At 53.2% G+C, this 20,401-nt stretch overlaps 2 protein-coding genes and 1 non-coding gene across 5 annotated transcripts in view; 1 reads left to right on the forward strand and 2 right to left on the reverse strand.

The window, feature by feature from the left end:
• Positions 1–5,048, forward strand: part of FOSB (FosB proto-oncogene, AP-1 transcription factor subunit) — a 6,272-nt gene extending 1,224 nt beyond the window's left edge. Inside the window, exons 2-5 of one of the 2 annotated variants that reach the window (XM_070771262.1) lie at positions 704–1,024; positions 1,275–1,382; positions 2,390–2,554; positions 2,695–5,048. In XM_070771262.1, coding sequence (XP_070627363.1) covers positions 704–1,024; positions 1,275–1,382; positions 2,390–2,554; positions 2,695–2,697 — 597 coding nt within the window. In that variant the 3' untranslated portion in view covers positions 2,698–5,048. Of the gene's footprint in view, positions 1–703; positions 1,025–1,274; positions 1,383–2,389 lie in introns of both variants that reach the window. The other variant, XM_019979627.2, reaches the window with a different exon arrangement.
• A 2,555-nt stretch (positions 5,049–7,603) lies between these two features.
• TRNASTOP-UCA (transfer RNA opal suppressor (anticodon UCA)) lies at positions 7,604–7,690 on the reverse strand. The gene has a single exon. It is a non-coding gene; the product is annotated as a tRNA-Sec (tRNA).
• A 3,338-nt stretch (positions 7,691–11,028) lies between these two features.
• On the reverse strand, positions 11,029–19,677 carry RTN2 (reticulon 2). 2 transcript variants are annotated; one of them, XM_019979901.2, is made up of 10 exons: positions 19,517–19,677; positions 17,618–17,662; positions 17,024–17,494; positions 16,659–16,916; positions 14,027–14,234; positions 13,529–13,667; positions 13,308–13,377; positions 13,135–13,181; positions 11,806–11,864; positions 11,029–11,528 (listed from the first exon to the last, which is right to left on the reverse strand). In XM_019979901.2, exons 1-10 carry the CDS (start codon positions 19,548–19,550, stop codon positions 11,447–11,449), a joined length of 1,413 nt encoding a protein of 470 aa, XP_019835460.2. In that variant the 5' UTR covers positions 19,551–19,677; the 3' UTR covers positions 11,029–11,446. The 2 variants fall into 2 exon arrangements, with proteins under 2 accessions (XP_019835460.2, XP_070627369.1); XM_070771268.1 differs by lacking the exons at positions 16,659–16,916; positions 17,024–17,494; positions 17,618–17,662; positions 19,517–19,677 and adding an exon at positions 15,956–16,061.
• Between the last annotated feature and the right edge of the window lie 724 nt (positions 19,678–20,401).

The raw sequence follows: 20,401 nt of genomic DNA on the forward strand, positions 1-20,401 counted from the left end.
TGGGGTCTCAGGACCTACCCCACCCCGCCTCCGCGACAGTCTGAGGGAGCCTGGCTGCTCACTTGCTGTCCTTGTCTGCCCACCGTAACCTGTCGCTTGTCAGTTTCACTCTGGGGAGAGACAATTACTTGAAACGTTGTTCTAAACTCCTAGGCCCGTCCCCCAACACTCTTTTAACTGGGACCCCCCGCCCCTGCACGGGGGTCTCATGGACCCTCTAGTCCCTTATCCCTGCGCTCAGAGGGGTGTGTATATGTGTGTGAGTGTAGAGGAAGGCTTAGCCTAAGGCCTCTCCCTCTCCCTCCCCTTGCCTCTGGGGTGGGGGTGGGGTGTTGTGGCTGTGTGTGTGGCTGTGACTCCATCCCGGGGCTTCTGTCACCCGGCTGTGTCCAGCCTCCTCCCCACCCCCCACACCTAAGAGTCACCAACCCGGGGTGTGATTCACCACCCGCTGGAACCGTGCAACCTTTCCCCGAGGAAGAAGGAGGAGGTAGAAGCCAGTTGCACAGAAATCCTCATTAACCACTGCGTCACGGTGTAGTGGAAGGGTGGGTGTTGTGGCTTTTTGCCTGTGACACACACATCCACACCCGCTGGCCCTGTGCTCACTCACCGGGTCGGTGTGTGTATGTGTGTTGGGTGTGTGTGTGTCGGTGTCTCTGTTTGTGTGTCTACGCCTGTGTGTGTATGTGTCACCCCGTAGGAGTGCGCCGGTCTTGGGGAAATGCCCGGTTCCTTCGTGCCCACGGTCACCGCGATCACAACCAGCCAGGACCTCCAGTGGCTTGTGCAACCCACCCTCATCTCTTCCATGGCCCAGTCCCAGGGGCAGCCACTGGCCTCCCAGCCCCCGGCCGTCGACCCCTATGACATGCCAGGAACCAGTTACTCCACACCGGGCATGAGTGGCTACAGCAGTGGCGGAGCGAGTGGCAGTGGTGGGCCTTCCACCAGCGGAACCACTAGCGGACCTGGGCCTTCCCGCCCAGCTCGAGCCCGGCCTAGGAGACCCCGAGAGGAGACGGTGAGTAAGGGGCATCAGAGCTTGCTCTGGGGGCTGGGGGGGAGGAAAAGAGAGAGGCAGGAACTTTCCCACTCTTGGGGTGAGGGACCACCTGCAGCCTCAATGCTGCAGAAACCCTGTCCTCCTCCCTACAGTGAGGACTTGGTCCTTTTCTGACTCCTGGGGGTTCTTGACGAAGAGGAGGTTCAGGATGGAGGGGGAGGTACACACCGTGTCCCCAGATCTCACCATCTCTATTTCTCCTACTCAGCTCACCCCAGAGGAGGAGGAGAAGAGAAGGGTTCGCCGAGAACGAAACAAACTGGCAGCAGCGAAGTGTAGGAACCGGCGAAGGGAGCTGACTGACCGACTCCAGGCGGTGAGGGTGGTCCCTGGGATGGGGTGGGCTGAGGGAAGGCTGAAGGGGGGCTCTCTCCCTAGCTTCTGCTGCCCACCACCACCTGTGCCTCTGTCCTGAACTGAGAGCAAGAAGTTCCACACGTGGAACTGGATATAGATGGGGTCAGCCAGCTCACACACACCGACCCTCACATACTCCTGGCCAGTCCATGTCCTGGTTGAAGACCCCCTCACGCCCCTGACCACTTGCCTGGCCTTCACTTTATCCTGAGGGGGACCTATGAGCGACCTTTAATAGAGGGATGCTTCAGTCATACCCCTTTTTTGGCCTTGAGCAAGTGATAACCCTTTTTGCCTCAGTTTTCCATCTCTTCAACTCCTCATTGAATCTCCCAGGTTCCTTCTAGCTTTAACATTCTGGAGAGTCTGAGAAACGAAATCCTTTAATCCTATGTCAATTCCCCCACCATCTGCCCCCGCCACCTGTAGTTCGATCTTGGGCTGGGGGCCTGTGCCAAGGTGCCCCTCTATTTTCATACCCTACCTCAGTCTGAGAGTTTTCTACTTTATGCTTGTAGGGTGACCTGCTCACCTAGGAGGAAATTAGGGAAATTGTCTACTTCCCTGAGCTACCTGGTCTCTTCCCTGGGAGGCAGAGGGGAAAGGGTAATGAGGAGAATAGGGGGCATGAAAAACAAGTAAGGATGGTTGGTCCATTCAACAACCCTCCGAGTGCCTCTTGCAACCAGAGACTTACTGTGTGTACCTGGCCCTTTCCCAAACAGCCACTGGACAGATGGGGAAACTGAGGGTCCTAGAAGGCAAGACCCCTCCCCCAAGTCCCCTGGCACACCAGGCCTCCACTTCAGGGGGTCTTTCAATCGGGAGCCGCCTTCCAGCCATGGGCCTTAGCCGTCAGAGTAGGAGAACTGGTTTCAGCCATGACCCACCTTCTCCAGTCGCTCACGGCCTTTTCCTCCTTCCTTGCTCTCCTCCGTGCTCCACCGTGGCCATTGGGGACCTCAGGAGACAGATCAGCTAGAGGAAGAAAAGGCGGAGCTGGAGTCGGAGATCGCCGAGCTCCAAAAGGAGAAGGAACGTCTGGAGTTTGTGCTGGTGGCCCACAAACCGGGCTGCAAGATCCCCTACGAAGAGGGGCCCGGGGGGCCCGGGCCGGGCCCGCTGGCGGAGGTGAGAGATTTGCCGGGGTCAGCATCCACTAAGGAAGATGGTTTCAGCTGGCTGCTGCCGCCCCCGCCACCACCGCCCTTGCCCTTCCAGACCAGCCAAGACGCACCCCCCAACCTGACAGCTTCTCTCTTTACACACAGTGAAGTTCAAGTCCTCGGCGACCCCTTCCCCGTTGTTAACCCTTCGTACACTTCCTCGTTTGTCCTCACCTGCCCGGAGGTCTCCGCGTTCGCCGGCGCCCAACGCACCAGCGGCAGTGACCAGCCTTCCGACCCCCTGAACTCGCCCTCCCTTCTTGCTCTGTGAGCTTTAGACAAAACAAACAAACACACAGGGGAGAGAGATTTGGACGAGGAGGTACTGGAGGAGAGAGGGGAAGAGACAAAGCGGGCGTGTGGTTTCCCTGCTTCTCCTGTTTGACCCTCTGCTGCCGCTGCCATCGGACAGGAGGACTTCCTTGTGTTTTGTGCCGCCTCTTGTTTCTGCCGGCCCGGCGAGGCCAGAGAGCTGGTGACTTTGGGGGCACGGGGTGGGGAGGGGATGGACACCCCCCAGGCTGCCCAGTGCTGCCTGTGGGCCGTTTCACTTGGACCCAACCTCTGGGGATGGGGGGTGGGGGCGGGAGGGATGCCCACCTTTGGGCTGGAGGGAGCGGGGTGTTGGCAGTGGGCTGTGGGGTGGGCTGGAGTTCTCTCCAGAGAGGCCCAACAAGGAGATGCCACCAAGCCCCCAAAGTGTTTCTCCTACGCCCACCCTTCCAGGGGTGACTAGGCTGGTTCTCCCTGCCGCCCCCCACGACCTCAGCTTATTTATCCAACATTTCCACGGGCTTCGATCCTCCTCCGAATTGAGCCCCCCTTTAAAGGGAAGTTGATGCCCCCGCCTTTGTTAATCTTCCTTCCACCCAGACCTAGTCTGAAATGTGAACCTCCCTCCCTGACCGTCCAGCTGCTCCGTCCGGCAAAACTGGCTCCGATTTTGAATTTCCCGCCTCCTAAGCCTCCCCCTACGTCCAGCCCCCAGCCCTCCTTTCTGATTACAGTATTATTCTCCCCCTGCCCGCCACCCACCTCCCACAGCCTCCCCTCCGGGCCTTCCTTGTTGGGCCTCTCTGATTCAGGCAGCAGGGGGCGTTGTGATGCCTGTCCTGCTGGAGTGTTTTATACTGTGAAACGAGTTGGCCGGATTGTGGGGGGAGCCGGGTGGGACAGAACCCCTCCGGAGGGATTGTGCCCCCCACTCCCCAAAGCCTTTCCGTGGTCTCCCCTCCCCTCATCTGCCTCCCTTCTCCCCTCAAAATGAGTTAGACTCGAGGGGGTGACAGAATCGAGAGGGGAGGACAGTTATCCATCCACGTGGCCTCTCTCCTCAGGACCCCCGTCTCCGCACCCAGACCAAGCCCTGGCCTTTTTCTTTAAGGCCTGTCACCCTATCCCAGCCTAGGACGCCAACTTCTCCCTTGCCTTGGCCTCCCACAACCTTTCTAGAAAGAGAGCAACGGGAGATTGCCAGGGGGCCCGACATTTTCCCGGAGAAGATTTAAAGGCTGAGGCTTTGACCCCCACCACCCCCTAATATTTTTGGACTGGCAAACTCCAAGGGGCTGGGTTCCCCAGGATCCCAGCTTCCCCTCGCCCAGCCCCAGCCCCAATTCTCGGTTTAGGTTCCCTAACTCTGCCTTTCCCTGTGTTTCCCCTCATGAGGATTGTATCATGAGGCCAATTGGTATTTTTTAATATCGGGTGGGTCACGCCGCCCTCTGTGCTGCATGGAGAACATTCCACTGCCCCGTCCTGCGGCTCCCGCCCTGAACCCAGACGCCCCCCACCCACTTCCGTGGCTATTTATCCCTTTCTTGATTTCCGAAAGGCACTTATATCTATTATATATAAATAAATATATTATATATGAGTGTGTGTGCGCGCGTGTGAGTGTGTGAGCGCTTCTGCATCCTTGGCCTAGGTCACGTTGGCCCTCAAAGCCATGCCGTTGAATTGGAAACACTGCTTCTGGAAACTTCCAGGCTGCCTGTCTCCGGCTGCCTCTGTCTCTAGCTGTCTCTTTTCTGGCTGTCTCTGGTTGTTTTCTGGCCATCTCTGGTTCTCTCTTTCCTGAATCTCTCCCGCCTCTGTCTGTTCTCTGCCAGTTTTTACCTGACTCTTTCCACGTGACTGTCCCTGGTTCTCCAGCCGTCTTCTGACTCTGGGTTTGTTGGGGACCTGATATTTTATTTTTGTGAGTAAGCCTGAGGGATTATAGATTTTTGCAATCTGTATCTTTGAGAATTCTGGGTGCGAGTGTGAGGCTGTGAGCAGGGCCTGCCCCTGCAGATCACAATGTATTGAACCCCCAAACCCCCCACCCCACGCTGTATTTGTGATTCTTTTTGTATTTTGCACCTGACCCCCCGGGGGCTGGGGCTGGCTGGCACTGGGCCGCTACCCCCCTCCTCGTGGTTCTGCACTGTCGCCAATAAAAAACTCTTAAAAATGTATCCACCAAGCTTCAGGGTCTCCTTGCTCCTGACACCCATCATCTGCCTTCCTTTCAGCATGAGGGAGTGAGGTTAGATTGCTCCAGGACCACACACACACACATATATGCTGGAACTCTTACTAGTGAATCAGTCAACAGCAGGATGGAGGGAGGCTAGATAGTCAGGAGGACTTCCCACACACACAGGCTGTACCTCCTCCTTGAAGAAGTAATGAGGCAGAATATTAGCCATGAGGCGTCTGATACCAAAATACTAAAGGCTCAGGGAGGTTTCCAGGTGAGGGAATAATTTATACTTGACCATGTAATGCTCTGGGGTTGGCCTGAGCAAAAGTGAGAGGTAGAAAAAAACTCGAACGGTTGAAGATCACTCAGGTACATTGGGAGTCCTCAGGGTTACATGAATCATAAAACTTGGATCACTTTACAGTGAAGATGAGTTTCCTTTTGCTTTTTCACATGATCACATCTTCTGAGTGAGGAACATATTGGGGACAACCTAAGACTGACTAAACCAAAGATATTGCCACTTTGTCCACAGATACACTGAGCCATCCCCGTTGCAAGATCCAAACCCACTCTCATTCGCATAGCAGCAAGCACTTTGAGAATTGAAGTACTGGTCCAGAGGTTAGGTGTCTTAGTAAATGACTAAGCAGGGGGATTTGTCATGATGGAATCCCTTAATTTATTAATTAGCTCAAAAATGTACTAACTTATTAATTTCGAACTATTACTTAGTTCAAAGTCGGACGCGACTGAGCAGACGCACACAATATTATGTGCCCAGGGCTGGGGACACTGCAGAGACTGAGACAGCCTCAAACTCCCCCTCCCAGGGTTCACAGTCAAGTGGGGGACACAGACCTGTTCCCAATCAGGGATGATGTAAATTGGGCAGAGTTAGGGGAGTCCATGGGATTTGGGGGGCCCCGTGGGGGCACCTAACCTGGTCTGGGAGTCAGGAAAGACTTCTGGGAAGAGAGGATCCCTAAACTGAGTCTTAGAGGATAAACAGAGGGCATAGAAGGAAATAGAAAAAACTGAGTCAAATGAAATAGTGCAAAGAGTTGACGGGGGAGGGCTTGGTACATTGAGAAAACTAGAGGTTCCCAGGGGCTAAAACAAAAGGTGTGAAGAGAGAGGTTGAGCAGGGACCAGATTCTGCAAGCTAAAATTCCAGACTAAGTTTAGATCTTCTCTTGAGAGTATTGGGGAGCTCTGGCAGGTTTTGGCCATAAGAAATTCAAGGACAGTTTTGTGCTTTAGGGAGACTCCTCTAGCTGCCAGGCTGAGGGTAATTGGGAAAGAGGTGGGGATGAGGCAGAGGACCAGGGAGGAGGCTAGGATGAGAACACTGAGGTGTGAGGGGGTGCCTGGAGCAGCACCAGGGCTGTGGGCTGGAGAGGAGGGGAAGGATTCAAAAGACTTCGAGGAGGCAAAACAGGCAGGGTTTGGTGAGTAGCTGGCTTAGGAAAGACAGCAGGGGGCAGTGGTAAATAGTATGGGCCAAGGGTGTGAGAGCCCTGGGGTTGGAGGCCTCCCAAAGGTGATCCTGAATAAAAGGCTTCATCTTTCTGAACCTCAGTTTTCTCAGCTGCAGAATGGGCTGAAGGGTATCAGTGAGCTTATACATGCCAGCGCTGAGCACAGAGTAACGGTGCAATTATTACCATCCTCATCCCTGTTATTACAGCCATCCTGTTTCCCTCTCTGGAATACTCTCCCCTTCTGCTGACTAATTCACTCCCATCCTTCAGGTATATGTTCAACCGTTACCCTGACACCCTACCTGAACTCAGGTCTCCTTATAAGATGTCCTCATAGGTTTCACTTTCCTGCATTGGAGAAGGAAATGGCAACCCACTCCAGTGTTCTTGCCTGGAGAATCCCAGGGACAGGAGAGCCTGGTGGGCTGCCGTCTATGGGGTCGCACAGAGTCGGACACGACTGAAGCGACTTAGCAGCAGCAGCAGCAGCAGCAGCAGCATAGGTTCTGTACCTGTCTTCCCAGTAGTGAACACTTTGATAGTTGTTAATTCAATGGGGAATTAATTAATGTTTAAAGTTTGTCTCCTCCACTGGCCACGAGGTCAGGGTCAGGGTTTTGTAGTCATCAGCGTGTCCCCAAGACCGCTCAGTGCAGGGCTGGGCATGGAGCAGTCACCCAGCAGATACTTGTTGAATATGTGAATGAATAAATGATTAAAGGAATAAATATTCGACGGTTTTATAACTGCATGCGTGATTAAATACATGAGTGGGTAAATGACTGAACAAGTGAGTAAGCAAGTGAAGGGGAGGAATCTAGAATCACTTTCTAACTGTAAATTTCCTAGAACTGAGAGTATACACGAGTTTTTCTTCATCTTTTGGAGTTCTTTGGTTTTCCCCGGGGCGGGCAGGGGTGGGGTGTGTGAATGTATTCACAGGGAAAAACTTGAGCGACGAAAAACAAAGACTGCAGCGATATCTCCAGACGCGGGTCCGAGGTCCTCTGGGCCAACTCGCATTCTAATGTCCAGTTTGGAAGAAGAAAAAGATAAACCACCTCGCCCGAAAGGTGGAATTGAACCACTCTGTCGCTAGACAGCTACAGGTTTGAAGCCTGCACCCCAGACCACTGAGGATCATCCGGGCGACATAAAAGCTTACCCGTACAGCTATATAAAAGCCAGAAATTTCTACTTTTTTACAGTTATGGTGATATAGTTTGCGAGACTGTGAAACTGTCGATTTCAACATCTATAAACTCTACCAATATTATTACGACAGACATCCTCCCAAAATGCTGCGTTTGCCTCCTATGAATTGAATCACGTCTCTTTGGAAACTGTCTCATTTGCATAGCGCCGCGCATTCTGGGAAACGGTGGTACAGGACGTGGCCCCCTCGTGTCTAGCTGTTAAAGAGACTGAAGCCCCTTTTATCCAAGAGAGAAGTCCATTAATTTTTTTAAAACAAAAAAGATTCATAATTCGGGATTCAGAAGCTTCTTTCCTGAAAAATCTGAATTCAAGTGTGTCCGTTTCCGTTAAGAGTCTGATTTAGCCCAGCCGCGGAGACTCCGCCCTGGCGGCTGTAGGGCTGGTGCGACACCTGCTGTTCTTTTGTGGAACTTCAGCGATCTAAACCTTTGAAAAGTTTATGAGCGCCTCTCGGTTCAGTTCAGTCGCTCAGTCCTCTCCGCCTCTCGGTTCAGTTCAGTCGCTCAGTCCTCTCCGACCCCATGGACTGCAGCACGCCAGGCTTCCTTGTCCATCACCAGCTCCTGGAGCTTGCTCAAACTCATGTCCATCGAGTCGGTGATGCCATCCAACCATCTCATCCTCTGTCGTCCCCTTCTCTTCCCGTTTTCAATCTTTCCCAGCATCAGGGTCTTTTCCAATGAGCGCCTACAGAATCCCAGACACAATCCTAGGTACTGGTGATGACAGAATTTCTGTCCCCATTGAGCTTAAACACTAGAGATCATCAGTTTTTGCATTTGCATTTTATGGCCGAGGAAAGTGAGCCATAGAAACGGATAGTACCCTACCCTATCCACACAGCCCATCCACGTGGGAAAATAGAAACTGTGCCATCGTAATTACTATTTAAAACAAACAAAAAAAAGTGATCCTTTTATAATCCAAGTCGGTGATCCTTTGACAACAATGTCATTCCCCGACATGAATCTTCCCGTGTCTCCCTTCTCAGCGGAAAAGTCAAATCTCTTACCACAGCTTTACGATCCTGACGATTAGCCTTTTGCACTTCTCTGACCCCATGTCCTCCTACTCCTCTCTCCTCATATACTTGGTTTCTGGCACACAGATCACTTGCTGCAGACACCAGGCATGCTCGCTTCCCAGGGCCATTGTATCTGTTGACTCCCTTGTCTGAGTCTCCTTTCCTCCATGTTTCCATGACTCACTGCCTCCCTTCACTCTGGCCTCTGCTTAAATATCACCACTTAATGAGGCCTTCCCTGACCACCCAGTTTAAAATAGCAAGCCTTGTCACTCTGTCCCCTTCTTCTGCTGGACTTCTCTCCATCACCCTGATCACCACCTACCCTTGTCTATGTCCATTTGCTTATTGTCTGGCTGCTCCCGCTAAAATAGCGACTCCATGAAACCATGGACTTTGTTTTGGTTCATTTCTGTGTCCCTGATAACTAAAGAGTGCTTGAGCACTTTCCAGATGCTGGCTAAACGTTTGTACAATGAATGCAAGAATATGGGGACTTCCCTGGTGGTCCAGTGGTTAAGGCTCTGTACTCCCATTACAAGGAGGCACAGGTTCCATCCCTAGGTGGGGAAATAAGATCTGCATGCTTCTGAGCCTCAGTTTCCCCGTCTGAAAAACAAGACTAGTGCAACTAGGGGGAATCATAACAAGCAGATGGATATAAAAGCCAGACATGGCACTGTGAGTGACTCAATTAAGACTGTTCCCATCACCAACCTGTTTCCTGCCTCCAGTGCGGGTGCCAAGGATGGGCTTGGGGGCTTTAGACATTCTTGGGTCCATAATCTCAACCAGTCCCTCTTCCTCCAGCTTTTGATAAAGACAAATGGACACTTCGTCTTATGAAAAGTATCAATAAAAATATCTTTAGGAAATGTTGCTATTTTATTTGGAAGTTTAAAACATTGCCCCTAAAAAACAAAAACAAAACACTGCCCCTGCTTGCCAAATCCAGATGCAGGAAAAGCCCCTCAAGTACTCTTTCTTTTAAGCAGCAAGCTGCTGCTAGGCAACCCCTGTATACAAAATCTGATACCGTAACTACCACTCTTATTATTATGTATCTTGTAAAATGTGACATGCCTCACTAGAGGCAAGATTTTAAGTGATGCACAAGTAAACATTTTAAATGGTAATAGTTTTGCGTTTAACTGTTGTCTTCTATTGCTGGCAAGGGATACTGACTTCCTTAGTGGTGGAGTAACATTTCATTTTAAAAGATGTTTGCTTTATTTTTTAATAAACCAATTTAGGGAATTCCCTGGTGGTCCAGTGATTAGGACTCCGTGCTCTCACTGCCAAGGGCCCTTGCTTGATCCTTAGTCTGGGAGTTAAATTTTACAAGCAATGTGATATGGCAAAAAAGAACAAAATAGTTAACTAGCAGAACAGGTGGTATACAGATCATCAAAGTCCGAGGAACTGAGTGGGATGTAGGTAGCTTAGGGTGACAACTTTTCATTTGAGGAAAGGGAGGCTTCCTGCAGGTCACGTAGTCGAAAAGTAGAGAAGCTGATTCAAGTCCAATCTATTGGCTTGTTGTTGGTTTTTTTCCCCTATTTTTTTGGCCCTTCTGCACAGCGTGCGGGATCTTATTTCCCCCAGGAGGGATCGAACGCACTGCCCCCTCTGGGGAAGCGGAGCGTCTCAACCACTGGACCGCCAAGGAAGTCCCAAGGTCCCTGGGTCTTTAGAGTCGAGCTTCCTGCCTTCTCTTGCCCCGGTTTAGTTTTGGAAACCGAGGCCCAGAGGCCACAAGGCCCTGTGTTTATTCCCAAGGCATTTGGAATAGAGACGTGGGTGGATGAGAGACGTTTGAGAGAGTGAATAGGTGTGGCTTCACGACTGAATAGATGTGAGGGAGTAGGAGCCCCGGGCCAAATCTGGGTCTCCGGCTGGGCGACAACGTGGACAGGAGGGGGCTCCCGGACTTGGAAATCAGGTAGGACCAGAAGAGGTTTGGATAGATTTGAGGAAGGAGTCCTCCAGAAGGCAGCTGGATACATGGGTCTGGTACTCAGGCGAGACGGGGGCACAGCAGGCAGAGTGTGGGGATCGCCTAGTGATGTCTGCCAGGAGTACAGGTGTGGAAAGCGACCGTCAAGGCCTGACTAGCCCTGGGATCCGCTGCCTCTCGGTTCTTCTTCGGCAGAGATGGGGAAGGTTCCTTCTTGAGAATCACTTACACACTTTTCAGGGCAGGAATATGAAAGCTGGAGGGGGCTGGAAGCACAGGAGGCCTTGGGTTTTCCACAGAAGTCTTTATTACAGTGTAAATCCAAGCTCAGGCCTCCCCTGGGCCCCATGCAAAGCCCCAGCGTTGGGGCTAGTGGCGTCAAAAGAGACACCAAGCCCTCACGGCGCCTCCAGCGGTGGGGTCACGGAAGTGCAGGGCGTGCGCCCTATCTAGGCAACTACAAGTCCCAGCAGGCCCCGTGGCCAAGGTGCCTCGCTTTCCTTGGACTCGTAGAGCAGAGCCTCTTGGGAAATGTAGTCCTGGTCGCTCAGGCAATTTGCGCAAACTCCCTGGTGTGAGTGATCCTGACACCCACTGGGAAATGGCTCGGGCTGAGGCTGGGAGAGGGCAGGGATGGAAGGGAGATGGAAGAGGGCAGAGGGCTACACGGGGTGGGAGCAGGCGTCCCGCAGGCAGAGACACCTCTTTCATTCGGCTTTGGCTTTGGGTCCGGAGACTGCAGCTGCTACCGAGGCAAGGGCTCCGGTCCCTGGGATCTTAGCTCGGATCCTGAGTGAGAAACAGGTGGAGTCAAGGGGTGGGGCAAGAGAGGATAATTCTGAGAACTAAAGGGAAAACTGAAGAAGGAACTTAGGGCCCAAACCATCCCCAGCCCTCCACCTACTGGCCTGCGATGGAATTGTCTCTTACCTTTTAGGAAGGAGATATTCAACCCCAGGAGATTTAGGTATAAGGAATATGGGGGCGGGGGCGCAAAGGGAGCAAGGGGAACGGTCCCCAAGTTTCCCCATTCCCCATCCCATCCATCTCCACCACATGCACTTACTTAGCTTTGATGTGGCTCAACTGATTGGTCACCAATCCCACATACTGATCAATCTGGGCCTGGGGGGATGAAGAAGAGGGGTGAAAGGAGAGATTGGAGGGGGCTCTTCTCCCTAATTCATTAAGGTGGCTGCTTCCTCCCCCCCGCCTCAAATCAGGAGTTTGGGGGAGCGGCCTACCATGCAACCTTCAACTCTAAACCTAATAAAATACCCTTGGAAGTCAGAAGTCCAAGTTGAAGTGTCAAACTGATTGGACCGTACTCTGTGTAGGAAGGGATGATGGGTAGACACAAGAATTTGCCAGTGAGTTTGTGTCCTGGGCACTATTGTTAATCTTTGAGATGTGTGTATGTGTGTGTGTTTAGGGACAGTATAAGAGCAGAGGGCATTAGTGTTGCTTGTCAAGTCCCTGAGTGGATTGATTTAAATACTAGTTTAATTCACAACATTAGCTGACTTTGTGAGTCTTAGTGATTCCAGCATGTGAGGGAGTTAGTTAGGACTATGTCCCTGGCAGGGATGGGCATCACTGGGCTCTCAGCTGTGCTGGAGAATGTCAAAATGGAATGCAGTCCATCTGTCTGTCTCTGGATAGGAGGTATGTCAGTTGGCCCTGGTTCTGTCAGTGTTCTGGGTAACAGACATCCCACCTGATTTAACTGAAATGTCAGTCCCTCGCAGTTTCAGGGAGTGAGGGCATCAGTCAGTCCACCTGATTGGCTGAGATGGGTGCCAGTCAGACCCAGGCTATGTGTAGGGATAGACGGCATCAGTCTGTCTGTGTGTCTGCAAATGGAATATGTGTTTGTCAGTCCCTGGTGGTATCACAGGGACAGAGGGTATCAGGCTGTCAGGAGGAGGCATTCATCTGTCTGCCTGTTTCTAGCTAGGATGAGTGTTGTTTGGCCTCCTGCTGTGTCAGGGAGAGAAGACACCAGTCAGGCTCCTTCTCCAGAGTTAGGACATGTCAAGGCAGGCCTTGCATCATTGTTGGGGAGGAGCATCGGTGAGTCCACTTGCCTTGGGTTGGGATACATCAGCTAGATCCTGGCTCTGCCACTGGCTCTGTCATGGGACACCAATCAAAATGCCTGTCTCTGACTATTGAAATGTATTAGGTAGGCTCTAGCTGCATGGAGGAAGGGCAGTAGGCAGACCACCTGTGCCTGGCATGTGTCAGATCCTGACTGTCGGGGTAGGAACACCAGCTGGTCCTCTCTTCTCTGGCTGGGACATTTGTCATCGACCCTGGCTGTTGGGGGGCAGGGGGCGATCAGACAAGTTGTGTTTGGTTGGGGTACTGCCAACTGAAGGCCTGTCACACTCACCTGGTGCTGTCGATATAGCAGAGGGACTGTGAATACACCGATCACTCCTGCAGGCACAGAGATGGGGGGTCAGGGTCCTCCCCGGAGATTAACAGTTCCATTCATAACCCTGTCCCCCCCAAGCCCCAGCGCCCCACCTCCCCACCCTGCCCTCCACAGCCTTCCCAGCTCACCCAGAATGAGAAGAGTCAAACCATTGAAGACGGCACCCACGAAGGTCAAGATGTAGAAGAGAAGGGCCAGCTGAGGGTGAGGGTGAGGGTCAGCAGAGCCTACAGGGTGCACCCCAGGCTGGGAACTCACACAGCAATGGCCCTCCTCCCCCTCCACCCCACCAGGGGCAGGCAGGTGAATGCTGAGGACCCAGGAGGGAGGTGGGGGTGCTTCAGGGCACCTTGAGGGAGTCCACGAGGTCTTCTACCAGAAAGAAATGCCGCAGCTGTATGGCCGCAGAGACAACACGGGAGGCAATCTGCTGGGACAAGCGTTCAGTCTGCTCCTGAGTCAGGGTCAGGTCCACGTCCAGGTAGGCCCTGAGAGAACAGAGATGTGTGAGGCAACTCGGCAGGTGGAGGGGGCCCAGGCTGAGGGGATGCCCAAGACAAGGACAAGAAATGAGGGTTGGGGAGGAGGCCAGGTGTAGAGGGGTAGGGTGGAGGTCAGGGTCAGGAGATGGGATCAAGGATTAAGGATCAGAGGTTAGGGTCAGAGGTCAGGGCTGGAAGCTAAGGGTCAGAGTTCGGTTTAATGTCAGGATATCAGGTTGGAGTTAGGAACAGGAAGAGGATGGGTTGGGGCCCGAGTGAGAAGTCAGTGCCTGATCTGAGGTCATGGGTCAGCTCTGGGGTCTGGACAGAGATAAGGGGTGGGGGGCCGGGCCGGGGCTTCTCACTGGAAGGGGTTGGCGCCGTCCCCCCGGTGCACGGCCTGCAGCACTTTTCGGTAAACCCTGAGAGAGATGGTGCCGCAGAGCAGCAACAGGGCCACGTGGGCCGCCACGGACACGATGCTAAAGTGCAGGAGGCTTAGCAGGGAGACCATGAGGCATGTGAAGACCACTCCTGACGTCTTCGCGTCCTTCCAGTGCAGCAGGTCCACCACTGTGGAGGGAGGGGGCGGCGATCAGGCTGGGGTATGGAGCTGCCCTGGCTGACCTCTTGACCTCGTATTTCCTGTCTCGGGGCTGAACCATGACCTCTTGACACACCTGTGGGAGCCTTAACCCAATTTCCAGATTTTTATTTGTCTTCTTTTATTCCATGCTTGGGCTTTCCTGGTGACTCAGACAGTAAAGAATCTGCCTGCCAGGTGGAAGACCCAGATTCGATCCCTGGGTCAGGAAGATCCCTTAGAGAAGGGAAAGGCTACCCACTCCAGTATTCTTGCCTCAAGAATCCCGTGGACAGAGGAGCCTAGCCGGCTACAGTCCATGGGGTCACAAAGAGTCAGACATGACTGACTGACTAACACTTTCATTCCACGCATGCCTCCTGGAAAACCCAAGTTAACTGTCTAGCAAGTCCCCACAAGCTTACTCCTTATTATGTGTGAACAGAAGTTTGGGTGAAAAAAATCATTCTTCTGCATCATGTATATCTCACTCTACTTTTTCTCCTAGAATTCTCTTCTGGTCAACTGGAACAGCTGTTAATTCATTCTTTTTAAGGGCTACACAATATTCCATGGTGTAGCTACACCATTATTCATTTTATTCAACCACGTATCTATTGCCAGGCCATTTCTTTTGTTTCCTCCCCCCGTCCCCTTCCTAGACAGTACTGCAAACAACAGCCTCCTGTAGATATTCTTACCTCCAGGAAGTTCTGTTTCTGAGATACAATCCCAGGGGTCAAATCGCAGGGGGGACTAGTTTTGTATTTTCAAGTATCATAAATTTTATTGGATTGCTTACAAACAAGAGTTAACAATCCTTTTTTCTGTGAAATGAAAGTGACCTTTTCCCAGCATCCTACCCAGCAATGGGTTATTGTTCTTTTTATTTTATGTACCCTGAGGGGTATAAAGTAACATCTCCCTGAAACCCTACCAACACATATATCTAAGTCCTAAGTGTATTAATGACATCATTCTCCTTCCTAGGCTCTAACTCAAATTTCTAACTCACCTCCCAAGCCCAGCCTAAGCTTTGATCAGTGGCCTTTGGACTCCAACCCGCATCTCACTCATCTTAACTTTTAACAGCTCTCCCTATAATCGGCTCCCCTTTGAGCCCTGAACTGAGAGCCTGATACCCTGCCATCTATTTCTGGACAGTTTCCATCCTACCACCCTTACTGCAATCAAACTGACCCATCCCAACCAGTCCCCCTCAGAGTCTGACTCTCCTCACTTCTGCATCCTCCCTGTACACATCCTCCCATCTACTGTAACTAGGGTAGGTCTCCCCTCAACCCCTCCCCTGCAGGCTCCCCAAGGCCTGGGCCATTGGGTGGGGGAGGGGCCGGGTCGTCTGAGGCGGGGGCTAAGTTTAGGCACGCTGAGGGGAGGGAGCCTCTCCCGCAGCTGTGCTGGCCTGTCCGGCTACTGAGTGACAGCGCCGCCTGGACCAGAGGCAGGGGGAGGGGGCCTCGCTGCTCTCGGGCCCCAAAGCTCCGGCTGGAGAGAGAGGGGACCCCACACTCCCACCACGCCCTCCCTAGGTACCCCCACAGCCCCTCAGCCCCAGCCTGCATTTCTGGGGAATCTGGGACCAAGAGGAAACATTCCCCCAGAGTTGAGGGCGACAAAAGCGAATCTGGGGCCCTTTCCACGGTCCCCCAGCCCTCGCGTCCCAGCGCCCCAGCCCGCCCCGAAAGCCCACCTTTACTCCCCATCTCGGCTCCTCCGAGTGAGAGGCTACAGACACCGCTGCTTCTCAGGGATTTTGCCCACTTCAGTGGAACCGGGAGGGAGGGAATAGGGGGCGGGGCCCCCTTTGTACCCAGCCAATGGCTCTCCATAGAGGTGGGAACTATTCCAAAACGGTGTGGCTCTCTTTGTAAACAGCCGAAAGCAGGAATGTCTACAACCAATCTATAGGAACCGTTCATGGAGACTGAGCATACTTTAAGGCAAGGCGGGTATATTTACAATTTGCCAATGCTAGTGGTCAGGGAAGAGGAAAAGTTTTAAAAGGCTCTGAGTTTACTTTTACGAGCCGGGTGGCCACATTCAAAAGAGCCTTTTCAGGGATTTGGCCTATCCAAAATCAGCCTCCAGGGGGAGCACTACAAAAGAGGGATTTTTTTTTTTTTTTTTTTTTTTTTTAGCAATTAGCCAATCCCAATCCTAAACCCTCAGTGGGAGGGCTAATTTCTCGAGTGGGAGGGGCAGCTATTTAAAAAGAGGCAATGGCAATCTTAGGTAACGGGACTTTTTTTAAGGCTAGAGTTTATAATGTCCTGCCAAAAGGAATACCTCCTCCGTTTCTCCACTCTCCGCTCCTTCGCCAGTTTGGTGCCTTTAAATATCAATCCTCCACCCTCCCAGTGGTCCAAAGTAGCACTTTCCCTCTCGGAGTTTACCTAGAACTTGTGATTCCAATGTGAATTCTGATTGGTCCGTGCTAGCGAGGCACTGTCCCGTGATTGGCTCTCGCTCCAGCTGCCCCCAGGGCTCTTCCTCCTTCTCGTCCGGCAAGGGCTCATCCAGCCAAGAGTTCGAATCCCGGGATCGAGGTGGGGATGGGGTGGGGGTCTGGGGGACCCCAGAGACAGGGCTGGGCTGTGGAGTAAAGACTTCCAGCGGCGAGGACTGAACGAATGCGAGTGGTAGGTCCAATTCTGGTGAGTTAGAGAGAGAAGGCTGTGAGCTTTCGCTTTGGAGGTGCCCTAAGGAAAGAAACCACCCACCCCTTGTGGCTTCAGTCTCAGCACCTCAGACATCTCACCTTTCCCAGCCTCTCCAGCCACTGATCCTTCGGGCTCCTCGTCTTCCAGTGGAGTGGAGCTACTGGTGGCAGAGTCCTCCCCAGTCCCTGCTCCCCGGGTCGCCCAGCCCAGTTGATCCAGCTGCAGCCCCAGGTCCTCTGGGGGGCGCTCAGCTGGAGGGGCGGAACTGGGGTCACCTCGACGCCCGGGCTCCGGGGATTGGCTCAGGCTGGGGATGCTTTCCAAGCTGTCGCCCAGGCCGGGCTGAGGGGGCGGATCTCGCGGCTCCGAGACTGAGCGGCCCTGGGGCCGTGGGCGGCGAGCGGCTGAATCCCTGCGAGCCCCAGAGCCCACCACACCGTCGAAGGCGATGTAGGAGAAGGTCAGCTCCCGCGGAGTGCCCCAGTCCTGCGACGTGGTCTCCTCCTCGTCGTCCTCCGAGAATTCCCGGGCTGTATGCAGCTCCCGAAAATCCGAATCATCGTTCCCTCCTGCCACGAGCAAAGGAGGGCATGAGCTCCTCTGACGAAGACCCTAACCCACTCCCCTTAATCCCTTGGCCCAGCTGTGAGCCCCCTTCAAGTTCCACCCTCACATCCTCCCTCTTTGTTTACCTTCTGTGGAGTCAGGGGTAGATGAAGCTGTAGACGGAGCTTCTTCTGCAAGAGGAAAATATCGAGGACACTTAGAAGTTTAGACTGCCTGAGTTACAGTAGTGAGCCAGTCCTGGAAACTTGTCTGAATTAAGGAATCTTAGAATTTTCATCACAGGACCTTTAGAACATTCTGTATACAAACTGTAAAACCTTCCTATCCCTGTTATCTGAAGCTCAGTCTTGGAAGTTCAAATCCAGGAATCTTGATCTTAGAGTCTTCAAGCGTTGCTTCACTCGTGTCTGACTCTTTGCGATCCCATGGACTGTAGTCTGCCAGGCTCTTTTGTCCATGGGATTCTCCAGACAAGAACACTGAAGTGGGTTGCTGTGCCCTATTCCAGCGGATCTTCCCAACCCAGGAATCAAAACCGTGTCTCTTATGTTTCCTGCATTGGCAAACGGGTCCTTTACCAACAGCGCCACCTGGGAAACCCTTCAGGATTTTAGGAGGCTTTTAGGAGGTTTCAATTCATTAATTCTTTCAACAACCATTATTTGAGTGCTTAATAAATTCCAGTCACTATTTTAGATCCTGAAGATACAACTGTAAACAAAGCCCCTAGTCTTATAGAGCTTACACTCTATAGAGGAGATAGACACAAACAATTAAACTTATGGTGTTGGGTGCTAAGTGTATGGAGAAAAATCAAAGTAAGGGAAGAGAAAATAAGGGGATGCTATTTCAGACAGGTTGGTGAGGAAGACTCCTTGGATGACATCTGAGAAGAAATCTGAATGATGTGATGAAGCCATGAGAATATCTAGGGAAGAGTCTTCCAGGCAGAGGGAAAAGCCAGTACAAAGGCCCTGAGGCAAGCACTAAGCTTTGCATATTTGAGGAACAGAGAAGTATGCAGATATGACTGGAACAGAGTGACTGATGGGAAGATGATGGGAGATGAGAGCAGAGAGGTAAGGTGGGGGTGGGGTGGGGAGAAGACGAAGGGCCTTCCTTTGTAAGCCCAGGTAGGGACAAGATCTTAGAATGTAGGGATGATACGCTAAAACGTTGAAATAACAAATTCTTAGAATCTTGGCATCTGGACTCCCAAGACATACAAGTGGCTAGGTCAGTGTTGAAATCCCCAATTCTCAGAACCTCGGGGATGTGAGACAGAATGTTAGACGAGGACCGTTAGAGCTCTGGGCTCAGAAATCATGAGGCTTAGACAAGGCTTAATTTCAATTATGGAATTCAGCCTCTCAGAGCTAGCTTGGGGCTTTGCCTACAGGAGATGCTCAATACCTTTTGGAAATTGAAATCGCATACCCCCCGCCCCCACCTCATTTCCTCAGATGGGGAATAGGAGACCAGGAATGAAAGACCTGGAGGGGTAAAAACAGCTAAGGATCCAGGAGTCCTAGCCCTAACCCAGAGATTGGCTGTTTCCTGGGGACAGGGGATTGGACACTTCGGGTGAGCCCAGAGCTGCCTCTGATTCTGGGCAGAAAACGGAGGTGGGATGCGAAGATGGGTGATGCGGGGGAGGGGGAATCAGACCCCTCTTCTCCATCCTGACTCTACCCCTCCCCGCAGGCTGCGGCCAGCACCAGGGCGAGGGGACAGCTCCCGGAGAGCGTCCTCATGCCGGGCGGAGCCCCGCCGCACATTCAAGCGCCCAGCGCGCCCCCCGTCGGCTATCTCAGTGCCCCCAACCTCTGCTCAGTCTCACTCAGATTCTCCGGGTCAAGTCGCCCCCACCGTTGCTAGAACATGGGGGAGGGCAGATCTTCCTTTGTCTCCTTCACCTCCTCCCCTATCTCGGCTCTCCCACAGCCCAGGTCGGAGGGGAAACCGAAGAGGAGCCCACCCGGGCCTCTGGGCCCCACACCAGGCCTGAGCCTCCCCCTACTCACTGCAGTGGGCGAAGACCGGCAGGACCTGCCCCATGGCCCCCCTCGGGCCTGCATCGGGACCCCCGCCCACTCCGGCCACGCCGCCTTGGGCCTGGGGCCGCGAGCGCTCATCTCCGCCGCGCCCAGGACGCCGCCGCCGCCGCCGCCATCCTCGCCGCCTCCTCCTGCCGGGCCGCTCCAGCAGTCGTCGCCGCCGCCGCCGCCGCCGCCCTCAGTTCGGCTTGGCAGGGGCGGGCGGGGCCGCTGGCGGGGGGGCACTGCAGCGCGAGGGCAAGGGGCGGGGCCACAGACCGGGGGGAGGAACCTGAGGGAGGGCGAGGGGGCGGGGAAAAGCGCGGGAGGATGGAGGGGTGTGGTCTTTCTAATAGAGGGGCGGAGCTAGGGCGGTAGGCTACTGGTCGAGAAGTCTTGGAAGGCGGTCTGAACGGCGGGATCTAGCGAGAGGAGGGCGGGGCCTTTAGTGGGAGTGAAGTGGGGGCCGAGGGTGGGGTGAGGGGCTCAGCGAGATAAGGATGCAGGAGCCTAGGCGGAGAGGATGGAGGCGTGGAACTCAGACCCTGTTCTGGTGGAGCTAGAGGTGTCAGTGAAGGGAGGGTACAAAGATTCTACCGCTGGGAGGTAAAGGTAAGAGCTGAGAATCTCAATGGGAGTGGGAAAGGGGGCGGGAGGAAACTACTTGGAAACTTTTGAGACAAGGGGAGGAGCTCAGACTTGAAGGGCCTTAAACTAATTTAGAATTATTCAGAGTTGGGCGGAGTCAGTCCGAGACAGATGAGCTAGAGGCGTGGCCTAGGGGGAATAAGGCAGAACAAAACAAGGGAGATGGTGTGGCTCAGAAGGGGAGCGCAATCTGGAGTGAGGGGGCGGGGCCTGTAGCTAAGAGGC

The sequence above is a fragment of the Bos indicus genome, chromosome 18 (genome assembly GCF_029378745.1).
Source record: "Bos indicus isolate NIAB-ARS_2022 breed Sahiwal x Tharparkar chromosome 18, NIAB-ARS_B.indTharparkar_mat_pri_1.0, whole genome shotgun sequence".
NCBI classification, from domain to species: Eukaryota; Metazoa; Chordata; class Mammalia; order Artiodactyla; family Bovidae; genus Bos; species Bos indicus.

Bases quoted from the DNA above. Each gene is read 5' to 3' on its own strand.
- RTN2 (XM_019979901.2), bottom strand. From the start codon at position 19,550: ATGGGGCAGGTCCTGCCGGTCTTCGCCCACTGCA. The intron at 14,235-16,658 runs GTAAACTCCGAG...CTCCCTCCACAG, and splicing joins ATTGGAATCACAAGTTCTAG to TGGTGGACCTGCTGCACTGG. The intron at 13,378-13,528 runs GTGCCCTGAAGC...CCTCACCCTCAG, and splicing joins ACCTCGTGGACTCCCTCAAG to CTGGCCCTTCTCTTCTACAT.